Source organism: Strix uralensis, chromosome 20 (assembly GCF_047716275.1).
Source record: "Strix uralensis isolate ZFMK-TIS-50842 chromosome 20, bStrUra1, whole genome shotgun sequence".
Lineage (NCBI taxonomy): Eukaryota > Metazoa > Chordata > Aves > Strigiformes > Strigidae > Strix > Strix uralensis.
The window spans coordinates 8,144,538-8,165,131 of NC_133991.1; the positions used below are offsets into that span (position 1 = coordinate 8,144,538).

A 20,594-nucleotide genomic window follows, 5' to 3' on the forward strand; every position below is an offset into this window, starting at 1 on the left:
CCAAATGTTTCTGTCTGCACACATCAGGGGCTTCCCAGGTGATCCAGCCATAACCTGGGCAGAGCTTGGGATGCTGGGGGAGAATCCAAGGGCCCCAACAGAGGGGAAGGGGTGTACAAAATCACAGGGAATGAGGGCCTGAACCCCACCAGGCTGCCTCACGGGCAGCTGCATGGATCCTGCCAGTAACCCCTTACCTTGCACGCATTCCCTCAGCAGGCTGGTGCACCTCCTCACCAGGAGTGCAAACATGGAGAGCCCCAGGGCTGTGGCCTGTTCCTGGATGACAGAGCGGCAGTCTTCAGAGATGCACTCTAGAAAACAGAGAGAGGGTTCAGCAGGGAGCAGGTCAAATGCTCCATCTTTGCCTTCACAGCCTCCCTTTCTGCATCCCACACAGGGCAGGGATCTCTGCAGGGGTGGACGATTCCCCAGCTCACACCTGTCCTGGACCCAATTGCTCCACGTAAGAGGGGGAAAAAAAGTGGTGAGTAGCCGCTCTGGAGCGGGAAGAGGCTGCAGTTACACTGCCCACACCATGCCCAACCCCAACTCGCATGCTGAGCCAGCCCAGCCCGAGCCGGCACTCAGGGCTCCCAGCACAGAAGCTGCTGCTTGGAGCTGATGCCTTCCCCTGAAGGAGGGGGGTATGTTTAAGTGTTAAAAGGGTAATTAGCTGCATATTTGATCTCTGTCCCTGCTGGAGTTTTAACCTCAGCAGCTGAGGAGGGGGCTCCTCCCATTAGTTCACCAGTCATACAACAGCTTGTCAAGAGAGCTTAATTGAAGCTGTTACTCAAGTAGATGCCACACGACCACAGCTCCTCCAAACAGAGCCGGCTCAGAGCGAGAGCAAATCCCCCCCCGGCACATCTACACCCAGCCAGAAACCACTTCTGAGGCTGCTGAGAGCAGCGAGGAGCTGGCTCGAGGGAACTGCCTGGAGCTGGGCGTGGGTTACATTTAGTGAGGCCGAGAGCACCGTGGGGCACACCAGGCTGCCCGTGCTCGCTCAGGCACCGTGCTGCCTGCTCGCAGAAGATTTTTAAGCCTTACGGGCAGCCTCTGCCCTCTGAATCCCCTCTGCCCCCTGAATCCCCTCTGCCTCCAATTCATATCCTCTCTTGAGATGTGGGGAGAGCAGCTGGCTGGGGGCTTGCCCGGAGGGAAGCAGGGAAGCGCTGCGGTGGGGAACGAAGCCGCTGCCCAGCGGGATGGGATGCACCCATGCCGCTCGGGGGTCTCCTACGAGCCCGTGTCATTTGCTTTGTGCAGGCTGCTCTGCCGCAGCACCTCACCGGCTTGCACATCACCTGCTGCAGGACCAGGGCTTCCAGCCCTCACCCTGCAGACAGGCTGCCACCGTGAGAAAAGCTGCCACAAACCAGGCAAAGGATTTGCGCAGTGCCTGCAAACATGTAGGTACTGACTCCAAACGGGTGCTCGTGCGAGCACAGCCCCAGTGCTGGGATGGGTTGGGAAAGTCCCCACAGAGCCCCGGCTCCCAGGCACCTCCGCCACAGATGTGAGCATCAGCTGCACGCGGGCAAGGAGAAGGTGTTGGAAGTTGAACTCCCCTAATGTGGCAGACCAGGGATTTTGAGCAAAGGGCAAGAGGATTAAAGCAAGACATTGAGACCCTGTTTCAGCCGGGGCTAGCAAAACACCTGAGGTGCAGAGAACAAACATTGGGTTTTTAAGTGCAAATTATTTCAGAGCGATGGGGTGGGAGGTTAAAAACAACAAGAAAAAGACTGCAACACACCTAGAAAATACAGGAAAAAAATGGGAGGAAGATCTGCAGGCCTGATTTGGCCAGCTCTTACAGCTGCCAATGTTCAGCACCCAGTGGTGGTGAACCAGAGGTGTCTTGTAGCCCAACGAGGGTGCTCTGCTCCTGGAGCCAGGGCTGAGCCAGTGCCGCAGAGCAATGGTAGGAAGTGCCGTACTGCAGGGGCTGTCAACTTTTGGAGGAAACATAAAACTAAAGATGTGACCACTCTGGGACAGTAAATCTCTTTCATGAAGCCTTTCCCACAATTAAGAGTGTTAGTCCCAGCGCTCTGGCCACAGTCCAGTTCAAGAAGTTACAGTCATCTTCCCTGCGCTCCCTCCTCCCGCACTCGGGCGAGACGCTGGACTCTCTTCACTTCTTGTCTCAAACGGGCACACGGCGAGACCGTGGCTGTTGTGCTGCCCTACCTGAGTCTGGCGAGTCCCTGGGACAGGTAAAAAGCTCTAGGCATTCCAGCAAGCACCCCTGCACTTTGAGCAGGCAGCATCCCTGGGACTCTGGGCACTGTGCTCAAGCTTAGACTCACAGTGACCCCCAAACTGGGCTGGTACAAAAGCTAAGCCCTCCCTATCCAAAAAAGGCAAAGCTTAAAGGCTTTTGTGATGCTGAGGGTCACAAGCACTGCACAGCCCCGATGTATTTTAGAGACTGGCTCCGAGTGCTCGAGCAATCTCTGCGGTGGCCATGGCCAGGCTTGGTACCAGGGCCTCAGCCCTTCCCACTGCCACCAGCAGCTCTTGTTGCAGGCTAGAAGTTCCCCATACAACACTGAACAACCAAAAGTGAGTAAAAATGTTTCTTGTGCTTGAGCTGTCACAGGTACAGCCGTCTGCGACCCACTCACTCAAGCTGAGCACTACAGCCAAAGCTCCATCAAACATTTTGTATTGCTACAGACATGAACAATGTGCGCACCGGTTCACACCCAGTTTACATAAAGCCACGGTGCTTCGATGTACCGCAACGACGCTCAGCCCCAGTACAGCCTGCAGAGCTGCCCACCATACAGGTAAGAGGAACAAGTCACCCAAATTTAAGGGTTGTTTCCCCACGGTTCCAGCCCAGCTACTGTGGGCGTTGTCATCTCATCATTAAATTACACAAAACTCCTCTGGTCCTGAAAGTTCATTCCCTGGTCAAGCTTGTCAGCCCCATTTCAAGGAGGCTCCCCCAGCCCAACAACCTTGCAGGGAAGGACAAGCATCCAGGTGGGCGCTTATTCAAGACCCCTGAACCTACACCAGCATTCCAGCTCCCAGCCCTGCCAGCAAAGCCTCTTAAGAGCTTAATTGTAGGACAAAAGAGGAAAGCACCATAAATCAGGAGAAACTTTCTCTTTGTGCCTTTTCACCACTTTCCTCAGGAGGCAGGGAGCCTCGGCTTTCACTGAGCCAGGAGTTCGGAGCCAGTGGTCACAACTGCGTGACACAGAGACTGTGGAGTGACAGACCCCAGGCTACCCCCCCCTGGCTGTCCACGCCACAGAAGACAGTCAAGGTGAGGGTACAGTTAAAGGGCAGAGCGCTCATGGAATGAGGGTGTTTAGACAGAAACTTGTGGAGTTTTTTGAGTGATGGGCAGTAAGGAAACTCACTCTCCACACCCACAGCATGAAGTGTCTGAGCCTACCCTGGCACTAGAAGAAAAATACTTTGTACTAGATACACTGAAAGGGGGGTTGGAGCAACAGATCTGCTCTGGAACCCACAGGGCACCATTACCTCTGGGCTGAGCAATAGTCTGTGCTGCTAGTAATGCATGATGCATCAAGACACAAACTTCATGGAAAGAGATGTTCTTGGAGGCTGGAGTTCCTGTCCCTGCAATTGAACAGCACTAGTATAACCTGGGGACACCCACTGCCACAGACCAACAAGAGCAGGCAGAGAGATCCTGACTGCCCAGGTCAGGGTAAACGCTGTAATTCCCAGATCTGTTTCCCAGGATCCACAGTGGGTGCAGGAGAAGCAGAACTACAGCGTCAGGTCCACAGGCAATCCTGCATCCTATCCCCACAGGCAGTCACCTAAAGCTTGGTGCCAGAAACATTTTCAGATGGCATCGATGGCATCTCATCAGCTAAAGCTGCCACAAACCCACACTCCACTTCCTCCCCTGAAACCCCAAGTCCGGCTGTGATCAGATAACCCTCCTGGTACTCACACCCAGCCACGCCACGCAGTCGGGCAATGGTGAGGAGGTGGTCAGGCAGACTATGGACAGAAATCACACGCTAAAAAAGCTGCCACGAGGTCGTGGGCCCAAAGGTGGTCAGAGATGTGGCTCCTCTGTGCCACCAGCAGCCGCAGCAGTGATGCTCTGCAGGAAGTCATCCAGCACGAGACCAGGTTGTGTACCAACTACTACATACATTCTCCTTCCACCTTCTGCCCTTGCAACCAGCAAACATCCCTGTTAATGCCATATCAGTTAAACAGCTCCTGTCACCACGTCACCTCTCAGCTCTCGCCTGCGCAGCCACCCTGTGAACCAGATCGCGCAGCTCATCGGGGTTAGAAATGTCACCTTTCAGCTGTGCAATTGCCATCAAAGGTGCTGTGTGGGGGGAGCAGAGGGTGGGTAAAGCTGGCACCACTACCTCAATAACTGCTTGTTAAACCACAGCCTAAGGTCAGGGCTTGAGGACTCGCAGCATTTGCAGCCAAGACTGACTCAGGGTAATACTGTACCCTCACCGCATGCTGCACCACCATCCGCTGTACCGACACATGGCCCACAGAGCCATGCTGCAGTCACGGCAGGGAGCTGAGCTGGCCGAAAAACCCACCCTCTGGGAGCTCTCTCAAGCTGGATCTGTTTCTCCGTCACTTGTAGCCCCACATCAGCTATGCCAGCAAAACTCTGAGGTACGTGCAATGCTGCACAGGGCTAGAAAGGAGCAGGCAGAGTATTTTAAAGCAGGAATGTCATCAAATGCTTTGCAGTCTGAACCAACAGCCTGGGTAATTTGCATTACCCCACACTTCATAGGCTGAATTTACCTCAAAGATCTGTCTTTCTGCACCCAAAAAATAAGCAAGACCCCTGCAGCCCTCTGCAAACCCTCCGCAGAGGTTAGGGCTCCAGATGCTGGACCGGCCAGTGGGACATGAGTTCTGACAGTCTCTTTTGCAGGCAGGGATTTGAGCACCATGTTATTAAGCCTGCCTGACAATAGCCACTCGTAAGACCCCTTTTCCAGTTGGCTCAGACTTTAACTATCGGAGCTGAAGTTTCCATGCTGGGTGCCTGTCTCAGCCTGAATTCTTCCGGAAATCTTTAGCCAAAACAGTTCGGCTTGTGAGAATGAGGCTAGGAAACAAGATAGTGGCTTACCCTTGTTAGAAAAAACACTTACAACCTTTTCCTTGAGCTAATCTAGCAACTGCAAATCCTGGAAAGGGGATCTGAGATTTTGCTGCAGAATAACCTGTTTAACAGAGAGTTTTCCTGTCCTACTAGAAATCTGTCCACACTTGGCTAAGCTATAAACATCTGAAATACAGCAGTTTTTCCATATTCAATAGGAATTCATTTCAGCAGCTAAAACCTTCTAAGATTTCACCTCCCTGAGCATGCTCCATCTTCCTACCTCCCTTACATCTAACCACCCTTACACCTAACCTGTGTTACACTCGGCCGAGCAACTGCCCTGCTCCCATTCAGCACGCGGGGACCTCCAAGAACATGTCCTTGTACTAGTCACTTGCTGCGAGCTGGAGATTGGACCCAGACTCCTCCAACTGGCGCCCAGGCTATCTGCTCTGAAGCACATCCCAAGAGCAAGAGGAGGGAGAGGGGATGGGATGGAAAAAATGGGAGCTGTTGAGCATCAGACTGTGAGCGCAGAGAAAAAGCAACTGGGAACCAGGGATGGGTGTTTTTTCTGAAGATCACGAAAACTCTCTGAGCTGCAGAAGAGTCCTCCCGCTTCTTCGCATGTAGGAAAGCCTTTTTTTTTTCTCCAGCTGGGTACTGGTCTGCACGAAGAGCACTGTTTTTCTACCAGGGAGGCAGTTTCCTTTGCAGAGAGCCTGGGGAGCGGGGCGGGTCGGCCAGCACGGCTGCGGCTGCGCCCTCTGCGAGCATCTACCTGGGCTCTCAGCTGCCTCCATGCAGGGGCTGTGAGCTTTGCTCCGACCCAGCCGGCAGCAGGATCTGACCTGGGCTTTCTGCAGTCATAAATCTACCTGCTTTGCAGGGGAAAGAGTGCATGGGGAGGGGGGAGAGAGACAGAGAGAAAAGGGACTTTTATAACGGGGAGAAATTTGTGTTTCTCTGAGAACATTATATTCATGGAAAACATAAACCAACTGTCGTCAAAGTCGTCTGAGCTCAGGAAATGGAGCGGCCGGGAGAAGGCTGCCATGTGGCCGGATGTTATGTATTTCTAATTAGTGCTATACATCTTTCAGCAGCGAGTGTCCTTTTGCTGGGAAACACAACGCGCTGCCCTTGTTATTGTAACTGTCAGAGAGTGCTTAAACAGATAATCTCCAGGAAAAGTGATAAACACATCCCCTCTCCCACTAGGGTGTGCAAAACAGCAATGCCAAACCTCTATTAGGGCAACGCAACCAGCCACAGGAAATGGGAATGGGAAAAGAGCAGGCGATGCAAGGGACAGCCGCCTCCGAGGAGAGGGATTTGCTGGAGGAAGCTTCTCGCGGCCGCTCGAGTGCCATGTGCTGAAGGAAATCCTGCGAGGGACAATCAGGGGAGAGCGAGCGCCGGCCACGTGGCCTTGGCCAGGGGGGTGCTTGCAGGGACGGGGCAGCGGGGCTGGGAGTGAGGGCTCCCAGCTGCTCCGCTCCAAGCACGCTCTAGGCAGCGGTGGAAGCGAGCTACAGCAACCCCAAGCTCTCAAGCAAGCAGCAGGCATGCTCCTCCATCCATCCCAGCTAACACAACACAGGGAGCGCTGAATCTTTTGCAGTTCAAACACCAGCCAACAAGCGTTAGAGTCTCAAAGGAGACCAGATTCCTTTGATTCAGGCAACCGGACTGCTCTAGCCAAGGGTCAGGAGGACTCCAGCGAGCCAGTTTCCACGCCGGCCTCCCTGTCCTAACCTGAGCTGCGGCTGTGGGCTGGGGAGCCTGGAGCGGTGCCGGCAGCAGGCAGCCCCAGCGCAGGCAGAGAGAGCAGCAGGGATGTGCTCTGCTCCCGGGGAGCAAGAGCTGAACCCACCTTCCCCAGTGACACTGTTAAGGACCATACGCGAAGGCAATGAAAGGAACAAACAGGTCTCCGGACACAATCCCGAGGATGACATAATGGCCTGGCCAGGGGAGGCAGGAGGTGGAGGAGCTCGGTGAGCGCGGGGCTGCGGGTGTAAGGCACCCGGCTGATGTGTCAGCAGCTCGGCGGCACAGACAACTGATTCACCAGCCGGCTGCTGCCCTGCGGGGAAGAAGACAGAGGCTGGTCACCTCCAAGCTGACACCACTTGAAGGCAATTCGTTTGCTCTCTTACCGCTCAGACACAAGAGCGTTTTTCCCCGTGAGTCACCCTCCGCCAGACGCAGCGTTGGCAGGGCGACAGGGCAGCCCACCGGGATGGGGCTGTCTGCAGGAAGCGGGTAAGGAGAGCCACGCTGCCGACCCAGGCAGCTGGTCCCAGCGCCGCTTGCCCATGCTGGAGACTGCACGCAACTGATGGGAATATAAAGCAGCAAAGTGAGGGGGATGCTCACAGCTGCTGGGCATTTCCCCGACACCCCTTCGCAGAGGACCTGTGAGTCACGGGCACTCCCTGCTCTCCGTTGGGAACCGCCGAGTCACACACACACTCATCTGCTCCTGAAAAAGCCTGGGAACCTGGAGGCACTTGCTCAGCCCTGGCTGATACCCCGCAAAGAGCCTGGGAATGATGGGCAGCTTTCCTGGAAAGATGCTCCTCAACTCTGAATTTGCAGGCAACAGACAGGAGGGCAGCTCCAGCCCTCCCGGCACAGCACACAACCCTGCGGCTGAGCTGAACACCACCACCTGCAGCACACAGGGCTGAATCCCTCCCAAAGCAACCTTTGGATTGCAGTAATAACCTGGATGCCCCCAATCCACCTCCCCATCCCGACCTCTCCCTGCAGAGAGGCAGGAAGGCTCCGGGGCTGGGGGGAGTCTCAACCACAGTGCCCAGACAGGCAGCAACACTGGGGAACTCGCCACACGCGTTCCCAAAGCAGCCGGGGCCGCCCAGGAGCCCACAGCTCCCTCTGCTCCATGCTGAAACCCCGTCTTGTCCGAGGGAGGGAAGGAGGGAGGCCTAGGAGGTGAGGAATGCCGGGGGCCTGGGGAGGATGGAGCAGCTCTCCCTGTGGAAGCCATTAGATATTCAACACTTCATTTGTTTCCAGCCGTTCTGGACTGCAGCGCTGGGCTCTAGGACGGGAGGCTCTTCTCTGACGTAACCAGGAAGCAGCTGCAAAATTAAGGAATCCCTCATGACATCATAAAAAGGGTCGATGGTTTACAGGGGAAGGTATAAAAATTAATGACATATTCCCACCCGAAGCAGCAAGCCTGCCCGAGAGCCTCAGGGGAAGCCATGCTCTGCCCGACACGAAGGGGCTGCCTGCCCAGGACAGCTCTGTGCTGCCAGCTCCCTCCAGCTGATCCAGGAGCTTGCCTCTGGCTCTGACTATCCCCAAGCCCAGGATCCACATGCAGGGCTGGATCCTTGCACCTGGGGTGCGATAACCAGCTCAGTATATCCTTCCTGACCCCAACAAACAGAGCTTTAGGCTGAGCAAGGGAATGACTTTAGAGATGGCTTTCTTGTGTACTTGGGACTGACCAAGGAATCACCGACAAATCACTTCACACTGTGAAGTGACTCCAGGACAGACAGTTATTAATTTCCATGGGGAAAGCAGACACGTGCACAGAGTGCCCCCAACACCCCAATTTCTGCAGCTCTGGAAGACCAACAGGTCCTGCAGGAGGCCAGGGCACTGGCACACTGTCCCTCCCCACGACACAACCCGGGCTAGGACAGAAAGAATGACATTAGCCCTGAGGACAAGCACAGAGCCATTTCCACTTGAAAAAGGAAAAGGATAGTGGTTTAAAATTAACTGCAGCCTTTTCCAGGAAATATCAGTGGAAAGAAGCAGCCATTTTTAGAAATGTTATTCTCAGAAATTTCCTGAAAAGACCCATCAGTCAAAACACAGATTGAAGCCATTTCCACTTGCACCAAGCAGCACTTCGGAGCGCTCCCTCTGCACTTGGGGTGCCTGACCCAGCTGGCAGGGCCGGGATCCTGCTCTGCACCCCTGGCCCCAGCGGGGCTGCAGGAGTCAGTTTTGGATGTGCAACACCCCATGCAGTGTCGGAAACGCTCCTCCTGCCCAGGAAGGCACGTACATCCCAGTTTTCACTAGCCACATTTGCACCGAGACACACCAGTCCCAGACCGTCACAGCGGGGCAAAGGCACCCACAGCACAGACACCCTACAGCATCACCCACACTGGCAAAGCCTGGAGAATCGCCACAGATTCTCAGCACTGCCTTCACCAGAGCTGCTCCAAGCGGATGAGCTGACACTGGGACTTACAACACAGGCACAGTAAAATCTTCACTAGCCTCAAGGCTCTGCATGATCCCTGGAGTCACTGGTTCTGCTGCCAAAAACTGACAGCTACACAAATTTGACCTGTCTGGAAGCTAAAAGGCTGGCAAACCCAAATGTACATAACTCCTGGCTAGCTCCTAAGAAAGTATGTCCCTCCAAGCTGGCAAGCCACCTCATCAGTATGTATATAGCTCCAGACCAGCCTGGCACCAGCTGTCTCTTGCTGCAGAGGGAATATTGCTATAGAATGCATGAGTTGGACAGGACTGAGGTGGCTGCAAGGGTGAATAGGTCCAAGGGCAAGCAGGGCTCAGTATGCGTGGAGGGAATCCGGACAAAACAGGGAACACTGCACCAAAAGAAGAAAAATCGTGGGTGATGAAAATGTAAAAAGACATTAGGGGCATTGCAGTAAGGCAGGACGACGCAGCCCAATACAAGGAAATCCCTGGCAGCGTACCCTCTGTCTGCACGGATCTTTCATGCCTCCTGGAAGGAGCCAGCTGCACAGCCAGAGCCCTGAACCTCACCCCGGAAGGGCCGGCGAGGAAAGCGGGCTCCTCAGCACATGTGCTTGGGGGAACGCGCTGCCATGGAGCCTGGCTCGGTGCTCCGCAGCAGGCATGGCAAGCTGCTACTAGCATCCCACCCAGGAGCTGCATGCGCCCAACCATAATTGTGTCAGATGTTATTTACAACGCGGGAGGAGGTGTGAACAGGGCTTCCCAAGAGATTTACTCCAGCCTTGAGTGAAGTTTTACCAGGACAATTGCAGCAAATAAAAGGCAGCCTTTTCCACCCACCCCCCGCCATGCTGGAGGTGGGCATGTCTTTGGCAGCAAATGCAAACAGACAGCCTGGAACATGCCTCCTCTGGTGTGAACCTTGGTGAGCACTTCAAGCCTGGAGTAAAAGTTAATGAGAGAAAGCGCCTGCAGACAGGCACATTCGGAGAAAGCAGCCTTTGATGGGGCAGGAACAGCAAAGTGCGGAGCTTCCGTTTCAACACATTCGCTCATTTGCTGCTCTTCTTTTTACAGCTTCCTGAGGGACCAGAGCGCCAGTGTGTCAGTTTGCAAAGCAAATGCCAAAACCTAAAGCAAAACCCATGCCCTCAGCCCCCCAACTCCAGGGAGACAGTAAATCCCAGGGTCCTCAGCAGATGTCTGCAGGCCTGAACCTCCTCACCTCCTGCTCCAGCCCCTGGCCATCTCCCCAGCTGATGCCAGTGGCACCCCCAGCACCAGGACATCCCACAGCCCAGCCGCTGTGCCTACAGAGAAGCTTACCTAACACTTTCCATTATGAGACCCTGATTTTAGTTCCTGACAACTTTGCCAAAATTTAACCATTTAGGTTGCAATCCTTCATGCCAAAAGCTTTCTTTGAGCTAAATTTATTGGGAAAATTTCACCTACAAAGGTTCAGCCATTTGCCAGAATGAGGTTAGGGAAAATACATTGTTCTTCTCAAGTTAAAAATTCTTTGACTGTTTCAGTGAAATCCCTAGCACCTTCACACTTTGGAGCAAGAACCAGAAGTCTGGCAGGGGCTGGCGACAGGATCTGGGTGTGCCTTCTGCCCCCTCCATCCACCCCTGCTTTGCTAAGGCAGGGGCCTATGGAAATCTGGGTGCTCGTTATCAGACAGCTCTCACGTGCCACTCCAACCAAAGCAGCAACTAGTTCATCTGCTTGGATAGGCGAGGGAAGAAGAAACCAAGCTGGGTGAGACCGTGGAGAAGTAGAAAAGGAGACTGAGGCAGCACAAGCTAGGTGACAGTGTAGTGGTCTGTTCTCCAGGCCCCCACGCTGCTTTGCTGGCACCGTCAGCGGCTGTTCACCCTCAGCGCCTGGTGCGTGTGGAGGATAACAGCCCCGCTTCCAGCATTCCTGCCGTGGCAGGGACTTGTGTGGTGAATCTAGATTTACGCGCCAGCCGAGGATCCCAGATGAGGTCAGTCCTGTTCCACGGGGGAGCTCGTTTTTCTAAAAACAATGGGAATTACACATACAAAAACCGTTACATGACCACACAGTTGAGCGCTCGAAGGTCAGGAACACCAGACTTAGAGCCGTCCATGCAACTTCAAGTTAACTCCATCACACTTACACATTATAAGGTAGTCCTAATGACATATCACTTTTTCTCCTCTCGGGTTACCATTCTCAGTTGACACAGAAAATTAACAGTCAGTAGAGACCCTCCTGCAGAGCTGATGTGCTGAAACGTGCACATAGTCAGTAAGGCTCAGGGCTGCAGGACACGGTAATGTTTGGGGGATTAAGATGGTTCAGCGCTATGCTGGAGAACTACATTCTGTCTTTGCCTCAGTCATGAACTTCCAGGAGGATCCAGAAGTCACCTTAACCACTCTCAACACATGTGGTCAGCATCTGTGTGTCCCTCACTTGTTGGCTGGTCACAGTGACACAGAGGAGGTGAAATCTGCAGACGCTGGGCAGCTCTGCTTTGAATAGGAACAAAGGCAGTTCCTGAAGGACTATGTTTTTAGGACAACTCCATCTCTGCATTTCAAGGTGAGCAGTCAAAAAAAACAGAAAACCTGTTATTTTCCTTACGCTCAGTTCCTCGTCTGTACACATTAAAGACACCATGCAGAAAGACATCCAAACCCGAGATGCTTTAAGACAGAAGCCAGTGAGTTTACGCAATCCAATTACTGGAACCCGAACCTTCTAGCTCTTCCTATGCTCCATGCAGCACCGAGCATGATGATAACACTTAATCAGTGACTTCTCTGGAAAACTCCCATGTGAAGGGAAAGGAATTTTACAAGTAAAGGACACAACAGGAAAATTGAGGCCAGGATCTCTGCCACGTCATCATCTCGTCAATCACAGGAGGTCTTATCTGCATCACACCACACCTCAAGCACATGGAAGTGCTGTTGAGCACAGGCTTCGAGGCTTGCTTTGCTTGGGAACAACCCCTCACAACAGTAGTCACAAGGATACGGCCAGATTCACCCACCCGACCTCTCGTGGTGAATGGGGGCCATGGTCTTCTGTGGAAATTCAGAAAAAATCTGCTCTGAGCGGTGCCATGCAAAGGGAGGTTCTCAGGTGTCAAGTGAGCAATTCCCTACGGGAAGGGCTGCGACCGCAGGCACAAACCCACAGCATGCAGAGAAACCATTCCAGGAAGTTTAACATCCGAGCCCCCATATTAGAAAATATGATCTCAGTGCTCCAACAACTTACATGTAGCCGGAGCCTCAGGTCCCAAACCCCCGTGCAGACTGCAGCAAGCGCACACTCACACTGGCTATTGAGCCCCCCTGCCACGGGACTCAGTAACTAAAAAGCCTTAACCTTCTACATTCATTAACAAGCATAAGACATAACGGTTTTATGCCAAATTCCTCTTTTCCCCTGTGATTTGAGATAAGATTGGCATGACCATGAAGTTCCCTGCAGCTACCGTTGCTGCGCCGTTCCCAGCAGGGCCATCCGCAGGGAGAGGCTGCACTGGAGGGGGGGTGGGCTCAGCCCCGGGGTGCCCCAGCACCCCTCTCATTTGCTGCTACATCTCGTGCCGGGAGGGCACGAGGGAGCTGCAGGCTCCTGTACAGCCAGCGCCGCTACGTTTCCTGCAGAGATTTGAAAACCTGTTGCAGTTCCAAAGCGAGCTTCGATTTCACTGTGACCAGCAGCTCAGAGACTCATAGTTACTATACAGCCGAATAAAATATTTTTTCATAAATTTAACGCCAGCATGTCTGTGTTTGGAAACTTTGAAAATCCATGTTGTATGGTTTACTGCACTGGAAAAGGTGCCAACAGAGTTTCAAAGGAAGGGAAGTGTATAACTGTTTCCTTTCAAATGCATTTTCCAATGGGATCCATTGAGGGAAAAGGCTGGAACTAACTAAAACATTATTAAAAACTGTTATGAAAAGAGACAGAGAGATGGAAAAAGATAGACAAAAACTCCAATACACAGCCGAAAGGGAGGGAGGGAGACAGGCAGCAAGAAAGGGGATATGGGCAGAAAGACACTTTGGGTGGAGAAAACGGGGCGAGACGGGGAGTTTTAACTGGCAGTCACCCTTCGTGGTTTCATATTGTTGCAGATCAATTGATCAGGATTTCAAGTGCTGCTGGCCCGGTGGCACAAGGCGAACCACAGAGTTGGCTGCAAGCGCAGCACTTGCGAACTGCTGACCTTCAGTTTTAAAACCAAAAATATTCTTTGGGAAACAGTTACACTAGGTTCCAGCCCCGGCTGCCAAGCAAAAAACAAGCACTACTAACCTGAAGTAACACCCCCATCCCTTACACCAAAGCAACAACCAGGACTAGTAACCTGAAGTAACTCCCTGGTCTGATTCAACCAGCAGTAACCGAGCGTGACATGTGCGCAGGGGCTTGGCTCTTCCTTACTCCCTGAGTGGAGCGGTTAATTCTCCAATCGCTGACACCAGCCGTCGCGATGAGCGTGCAGGATGCAGGCATGAGCCTCAGATCGCTCCTGCTCCGACGTGTTGGCCACATTCAAGCTACTCTAACGAAGTCTATAAATACCAAAGCGATCGGGTCCGTACAGCGCAGTCACTACCCAGGTCCAAAACCACTCTTCCAGCTCCAGGCAGAGCCCTGGGTTTGCTGCCCCGCAAGCAAAGGGGGAACTGAAAAGGGCTGAAAACATACATTTTGTCAAATACTTCAGTGCCCTGGACATCAGGAGGCTGCCAGGGTCGGGGCCCGACCGGGGACGGAGCCGGATCTCTGCTGCTCTGCCAGGCTTCAAAGATCCAGGCTGGGGGTGGGCAGAGCTCGGCGCACGCCTGCAGAGCTCCAGGCCTGTGGTTCTGCGGGGTGTAGTAACCGTGGGCTGTAGCACACATGTCGAGGGATGAGGGGAAAAAAATAAACAGACAGACAAAAGAATGAGGATGCTCTGCCAATTCCAATTGTGCAGCTTTTATTTTAAATGCTTATCAAGCTGAGAAAGAGCAGAGTTCTTGGAAAACAAGGTTTCCTTTCTTCCCATGCCAGTGTCAAACACCCTCAAGGACGGGTACAGCACAGGCGCTCGCTGCCGGCCACCCTCTCCGCAGCAGCCGCCATCCCGTCCCGTCCCACCCGCCTCGGGAAGGGTTTGCAAGTAACAGCCCTGGTGTTTCTGGTAAAAAGATCCCTGTGATTTTTTTTTTTTATTAATCTCCAATCTGGCTGGGTTCAAATTATGGCCAATTACCCACCAACACTTCTCGCTAATAAAATAAATTTTTACGGGCCCTAATTACTGCTTTCGCTGAACTGCTCTACAGGAAGCCGAAAGGCTGCGGCTCTCCAGACGGCAGCAGACAGTAAAGTGAGGCACCCGCGAGCGAAGCGGCGAGTGACTCAGAGGAGACAAGCCGCTGGAGGGGCGGGCAGAGGGGGAGCGAGCGCCTGGCTGGAGCGTGAGACACATCAGTTCATAAAACGCTGCATGTCGTGCGCATGGTGCTCCGGGGCCGGCCGTCAGGTCCCCCGTCAGTCGCAGCACCCGCTACCTGTGACGCAAGGCTGTTCCTGGGGACCAGAGCGACGGCCGCAGTGCTCCACCGGGTAGCTGTGGCCGCGAAGCGGCGAGCAAATTATATTTGGAAACGGCTGCATCAATCACGCGCGGCAGAGAGACGGAGCTGCCTCCCGTCGCGGCTGAGGGGACCGACCCTCGGAGCTGGGGTCCCCTCACGCGGGCTGCAGGGGACGGAAGGGAGGTGGCTTCTCAGCCCAGCTCCCACCTTCGGCTTCCCCCATTACAAAGTTAATTGAAAGAGACAGAAATAGCAGAAAGATAGAAAAATCCTCTGAAAAGGTGAAATACCCAGCCTGCTCCCAGCTACACACACGCTCCCGCCTGCGAGCACAGGGCGGCCCCAAAGGGCTTGCTGAGCATGAAAAATGAGCAGGAACCCGCTCGGTGACTGCACCCCGCAGCCAGGCCCTCCCGGGTAGCGAGCTCGCCCTTAGCCCCGCGTGGCGGCAGGGGAAGGGGAGCCGCTGCTCGGCGCGGCGGCGGCAGGGAACACCCTCGGTGGCAGGAACGCAGCGGCAAAACCACCGGCCCACGGCGCGCTGCCGGCCCACGCAAGCCCGGGCTGCTGGAGTCTTTCAAAGCGGGGCTGCCACGCAGGTATCCAGGCTCAGCTGGGGAAACGCGGCTCTGTGAGATTGATTAATTTTTTTTTTTCTTTCTTAACCAGGATTACTTTAATTTTCGAGGCCTAATGGAGTCCAGCTGCGATGGGGAGGCAACACCGCAGTAGTACAAAGACAGACCTTTACACACTGGTGCAAACTTGTACAACATTCAGCATACACACACACACACACAAAGCCCTATAAAAAGGATGCACTGCAGCGGGATATTTTTAGTCTTGACAATACAGCACTAAAAATACGACTTTGCTAATACATCACTACAGAAATATTCCCAGTGTCCATTCAGGAACGGTTTAAAACATTTATTTTTGTTTCCTTTTGCAATGGTCAGAGAGGAGGGAGAAAATAGAAACTCATTGATAAGAGGAAACGAGAGAGACATGAAAAATTGAAAACTACCTAAAAGCTCATGGAGAGGTTTATTTTATTAGTTCTTAATAAATATCTTGCAGATTTCCTCAGGAAATACACCAGATCACATGTAAAATAGTTTGGTACTGATGTCAACTGTGTCAGCATATGAAATCTATTAGGGTGAAGCCACAGCAGGGTGATCAGCGTGCTGAAAAACTGCACGGCACCGAGGCGAGGGGGGGCGGGGGGAATCTCACGGCCCTTCCAAATTCTTCGAGAGGTAAAAAAGTCAGCCAAGACGCAGAGAGAGAGAAAAAAAGATCCCACATCCTGCTTTGCGCTGCCAGCAATGTGAAGTGCCCAGAGATTAATTCTATGTCTGGCCTGGAAATGTGACTTTAAAGCATTGGAGGGAGCGGGGAGGAGGAGGAGGAGAGAGGAACGAGAAGGCCAGGCGAACCGGGACTGGCACTGTGCCACTGACACCCCCCCCCTCCACACACTTCCCAAGCCGTGTTTCAACGTAGACAGCAGTAAACCCCAACAGACGGCAGCTCCCGGGGCTGCCAGGGCCTCGCACCAGCTGGGGCGCGTCTCCCGCTCCCCGCGCAGCCCCGTGCAGATGGGCCCGAGAGCATCACTTCCGCTTCGCCTGCTTTTAAAGACACACGAGCCCATGTGGCAGCGTTTCACCGCTCCCCGCCATGGCCCCGTAAGCGGTTGGGGCCCCCCGGGCAGGATGAGCCCCGCTCCCAGCACCAGGCATGAGGTCTTGTCAGACCTTGGCTCCTCGGGCCCCGCTCTGAAGGGTTTATGCTGTTCCCAACCCGCCTTTGGCAGCCGGCGCCTCCTTCTCCGTCTCCGTGCCATTACCCAGAGAGCAGGCGCTTGCTTACGCAAGACACCCCTGCTCCGCTCCTGGGTCTGGCGGAGAAGCACCAGGAGTTCACTGAGGCAGGGTCAGGGGACCACACGCTGCCGCGAGGGATGGGAGAAGGGGGAACGAAGAAACCCCACAGCCAAAACTGTCCCTCCAGGGCATCTCCCTCGCAGCCCATGGTGACACGCTCCTGTCTGCCTCTCATCCCACCCTGCAAGCTGGGGGATCTGAGAGCGCACGCCAGAGACCTGTGCCAACCTCTGGGACAGACAAATCACTCGTGCCCTCTCCATGTCACCTATGCCCTATGGTCACGTTAACCACAGCCATCACAAGCCACATCAATCAAAATTAAAAATGACCCTTCAGTTAGAGATGGGTCACGTACCTTCAGTGCTGTCACCCAGCCAGGGTTAGACTATCCTGGACTGAGCATCACGTTAGCCAGGGTGACACCTGAAGGTCACGCTCAAGAAGTCCTGACCTTCCTCCTGACCATTAATTAGCACAGGCAGAGCCAGCGCCATGCTGCCAAGAACCTGCTGCACGGGCACACGCAGCTTCGGGCAGACCCTAATCAGGGAAAAATAAAAGGTCTCTATACATAAACCTGTGTGAGGTCACCTCCTCGCTGCAGATGCACTGGAGAGTAGAAACACAGCTTTGGCTATGCCACCGTTCCTAATTTCAGCATTAAGTCAGAAGAGATCCCAACAAGCCCCCAAGGGTGCCTGCTCCCAGCTGAAGCCCCCCCAGCACCGGGCACCCAATTCACTGAGGGACTGCAGCCTGCAAGCAGACAGAGGCAGGATGGAGCTGGCAGGGGACGGGCCCGCAGCACCCGCAGGGCAGCCCCCGGGACGGAAGCTACCCTCACCGAGCTGGCAGGCTGCACCCGAACCTGCACAGGGCATGGGGCAGGCAGCCCTCCCTGCCTACACCTGGCAGGCTATAAAACAGCCCCACAAGCTCAATCAAGAGTTTTACAACTTCACAAAGCACGATAATTAGCCTAATTATACAATGTTCTCTCAGAGAATTAAACAGAAATACAGTAATTGACTTGGTGCTGCTTAGAAGCGCAAGGAAATCAAAGGCGCAACGCACAATAAAGAGTCAGAAACATCTCTTTAAAAGCGAGAGGATTTCCTGTCACGCTGCAAACATCTAAAGCTTCACCAAAGCCGCTGCACCTGGTGCAACCCCACTCTGGCTCCCTGGCACCCCTCTTTCTCCACCACCAAAGCAGGGGTGAGGCAGAGCCCCGGGACAGCTGCCTCAGGCACCTTCTTTCTCATTTTACAGCAGGACGGATGGACACCGCGTGCCAGCGGTCCGTTTCCTGCCTTTTATTTTATACACTGATGCTGCTTCTTCATCGAAATAGTCATTTTGCTTCAGCATTTGCAGAGCTGGCCCATGCCTTGGTGGTACAGCAGCACGAGAGCCCCTCCAACCTGACCTCACCGGTCACCGGCTCTGTCCTGACTTGCTGCTCGGGCTGCCGAAGCTTGGCTGTAAAGCAGACTCGAGCTTTGTGATTACAAATCATTTCCCCTCTACTTGTTGCTCTGAAATGAGATCTCGGTATCACCCTGTGTTTGGTGGAACAGCTTCAAGGGCAGACGTAAGGATGTGCTCATGTGACAGGCAGACTGGGCAGAAGCCCCCAGCGAGCTCATCTGACACCACTCGAGAGGGACTTTTCCTGCACTTTAGTTGGAGGGCAGGACTGGAGAATCAGTCTGACACACCAGCAAGCACTCAGTTTTGTTGGAAACCTTTCCCTTCCCTGCCACAAAGCCCTGCTCGATCTTTTGCCTCCAAAGCCAACGTCTAGATTTCAGAAACCTGAACTGCAAGTGGAAATTCCCTGCAGCGCGTTGATTATTGCATCTCCTGCTGGCACTTGTGGCAAGGGGAAAAAAACGTCACATGGCTTTCTGGACACACGTTTTGCTAGGGAGTCTTGCATCAGAGGGCAGAAGCCAGCAGCCAGGAAAATAACTCCAATTACGGTAAATAAATCCCCAAATATGTGACAATCTGCATTTTAAACAGGAAACAGAGGGGAATAAGCAAAGGAAGACTTTGGTCTAAACATTGCTGCCACCAGCCTCAAGAGCCCAAGAGCAAGACTCTGAAGACGCATCTGGGCCAAAAGTATTTTACCTGAACTTTGCTGATGTGTCTCAAGTCCGAGACAGCTTCCTTCCCTGAAAGGAAAGGCGCTGACAGTTCCCAGCAACTGTGCCAACCTCCAACACTCCCAAGCGCTCAGAGGAGAAACTCTGGAGGGTGGGCTGCCACCTCCAGACACGGCTGCATCCCTCAGGAGGCTCAGCATGAGCAAGCAGCTCAGCACAGGAAGCCGTGTGGCTCCTGAGATGAGCAATGCAGGTATCACCCCCTGCGCCATTTCAACCCTTCAGCCTGCTCACACAGCCAAGGTCTGGGCTGCCCCTGGGCACAGCGAGCAGCAGGCATTACATGACAAAATGGGTTAAATAAAAAAGCCCTTTGCCCAGGCAGGGACATCTCGGCACCGGCTCGCTGTAGAGCCTCTGTGCGAGCCAGGCAGTGCAGGGAAGGGTGGACACCAGTACCAGCCAGCCCTCCTCTCCTGATTACAACTCAACCCCAAAGCGAGTAAGAGCAGCAACATTAAGGGAGGTGAAGGATAAATTTAAGGTCCAGTTCCTCCAAACTTAAGGCTTTGGGAGGTGTTATGTCTTAACACCATCTTGCTAAAGACAGCGCTACCCAGTCTCACAGGGCAACAGCACACAGCAGCTGCCAGGTGCACGCTGGTGATCCCAGTATAGACACCTCAGTCCACACTTGCTGTATGACGACCGAAGCCCTAACACCCCAGAGAAAGCCCGTTATGAAACCGTGCAACTCCATCCTCCTCACATCAAGCGGGCTGTGTTTGCATTACAAAACCGAGTCCCCCAGGCAGGTGGAGGGACCTCAGGCTCCGCTCTCAACGGGGCACAGGACCGCAGATGCTCAGCCTCCCCGAGACACAGCCCCGCGGTACAACATCGTCATCGACCTCCCAGATGTTGTGCCCAAAGCTGTCACAGCCCACAGAGCCACCTGCTTGAAGGTACTGGCTGGACTCTAGTGAAGCGCGTATTTACCATGCAAAGCGGGGAATTAGCAGAAAAGGGCTCAGTTCTGCTCCCCAGACAGCGAAAGATCAAGTTGCTGCTTCTGCTATCTACTGCCTGAGGTTTATTAAGCTTTGTTTTATGCCTAATTTTAAATCTCTACCAAACCAAGTCAGCTGTCCCACAACACTGCTTTATTTTTAAACTCAGTCAAATGCACTGGACTCCTTTGCGTTCAACTCCCAGCGCCCTTTGTCTGCTCCAATGTGCAAGATGTGGTTAGAGCTTCATGAGAAGCCATTGAAATGTGGCTGCAGCAGAAGAGCAGCACATGCTTCTGCTGAGCCTTTTTCTGATGCTGCAGTTAGGTCTTTCAGCAAAGTTGGGTCCGAGCATCGGAAACCAAGCAAGAACCGTGGAGATGGTCAGAGCTGAGGTTCTGCTGAGGGCAGACACCACCAGCCTCTGCAGCATCTCCGGGGATATTTTAGGGGTTCACACTTTATCTTGCAAGCCAGAGCAGCTGCGGTCAGCAAAGCGAAACATTCTCCATCCAGCGCCGGGCTGCGCGCAGTGGCAGGACGAGAGCGGAGCAGGCTGCTGGTTACACAGGCTGATTTGAGGGGGTCCTCTGGGTTTGATGCATCCTCTCCAGCCAGGCTGGGGTGCCGAGCACATGTGCAAAAGGGCA

General features: G+C 53.8%; 1 protein-coding gene across 3 annotated transcripts in view; it reads right to left on the reverse strand.

Annotated features, from left to right (window-relative positions):
- The window catches only part of SMG6 (SMG6 nonsense mediated mRNA decay factor), a 115,386-nt gene that overhangs the window by 59,202 nt on the left and 35,590 nt on the right, over positions 1–20,594 (reverse strand). For all 3 annotated transcript variants that reach the window (XM_074889761.1, XM_074889760.1, XM_074889759.1), the window contains exon 11: positions 198–314. In XM_074889761.1, coding sequence (XP_074745862.1) covers positions 198–314 — 117 coding nt within the window. The remainder of the gene's footprint in view (positions 1–197; positions 315–20,594) is intronic.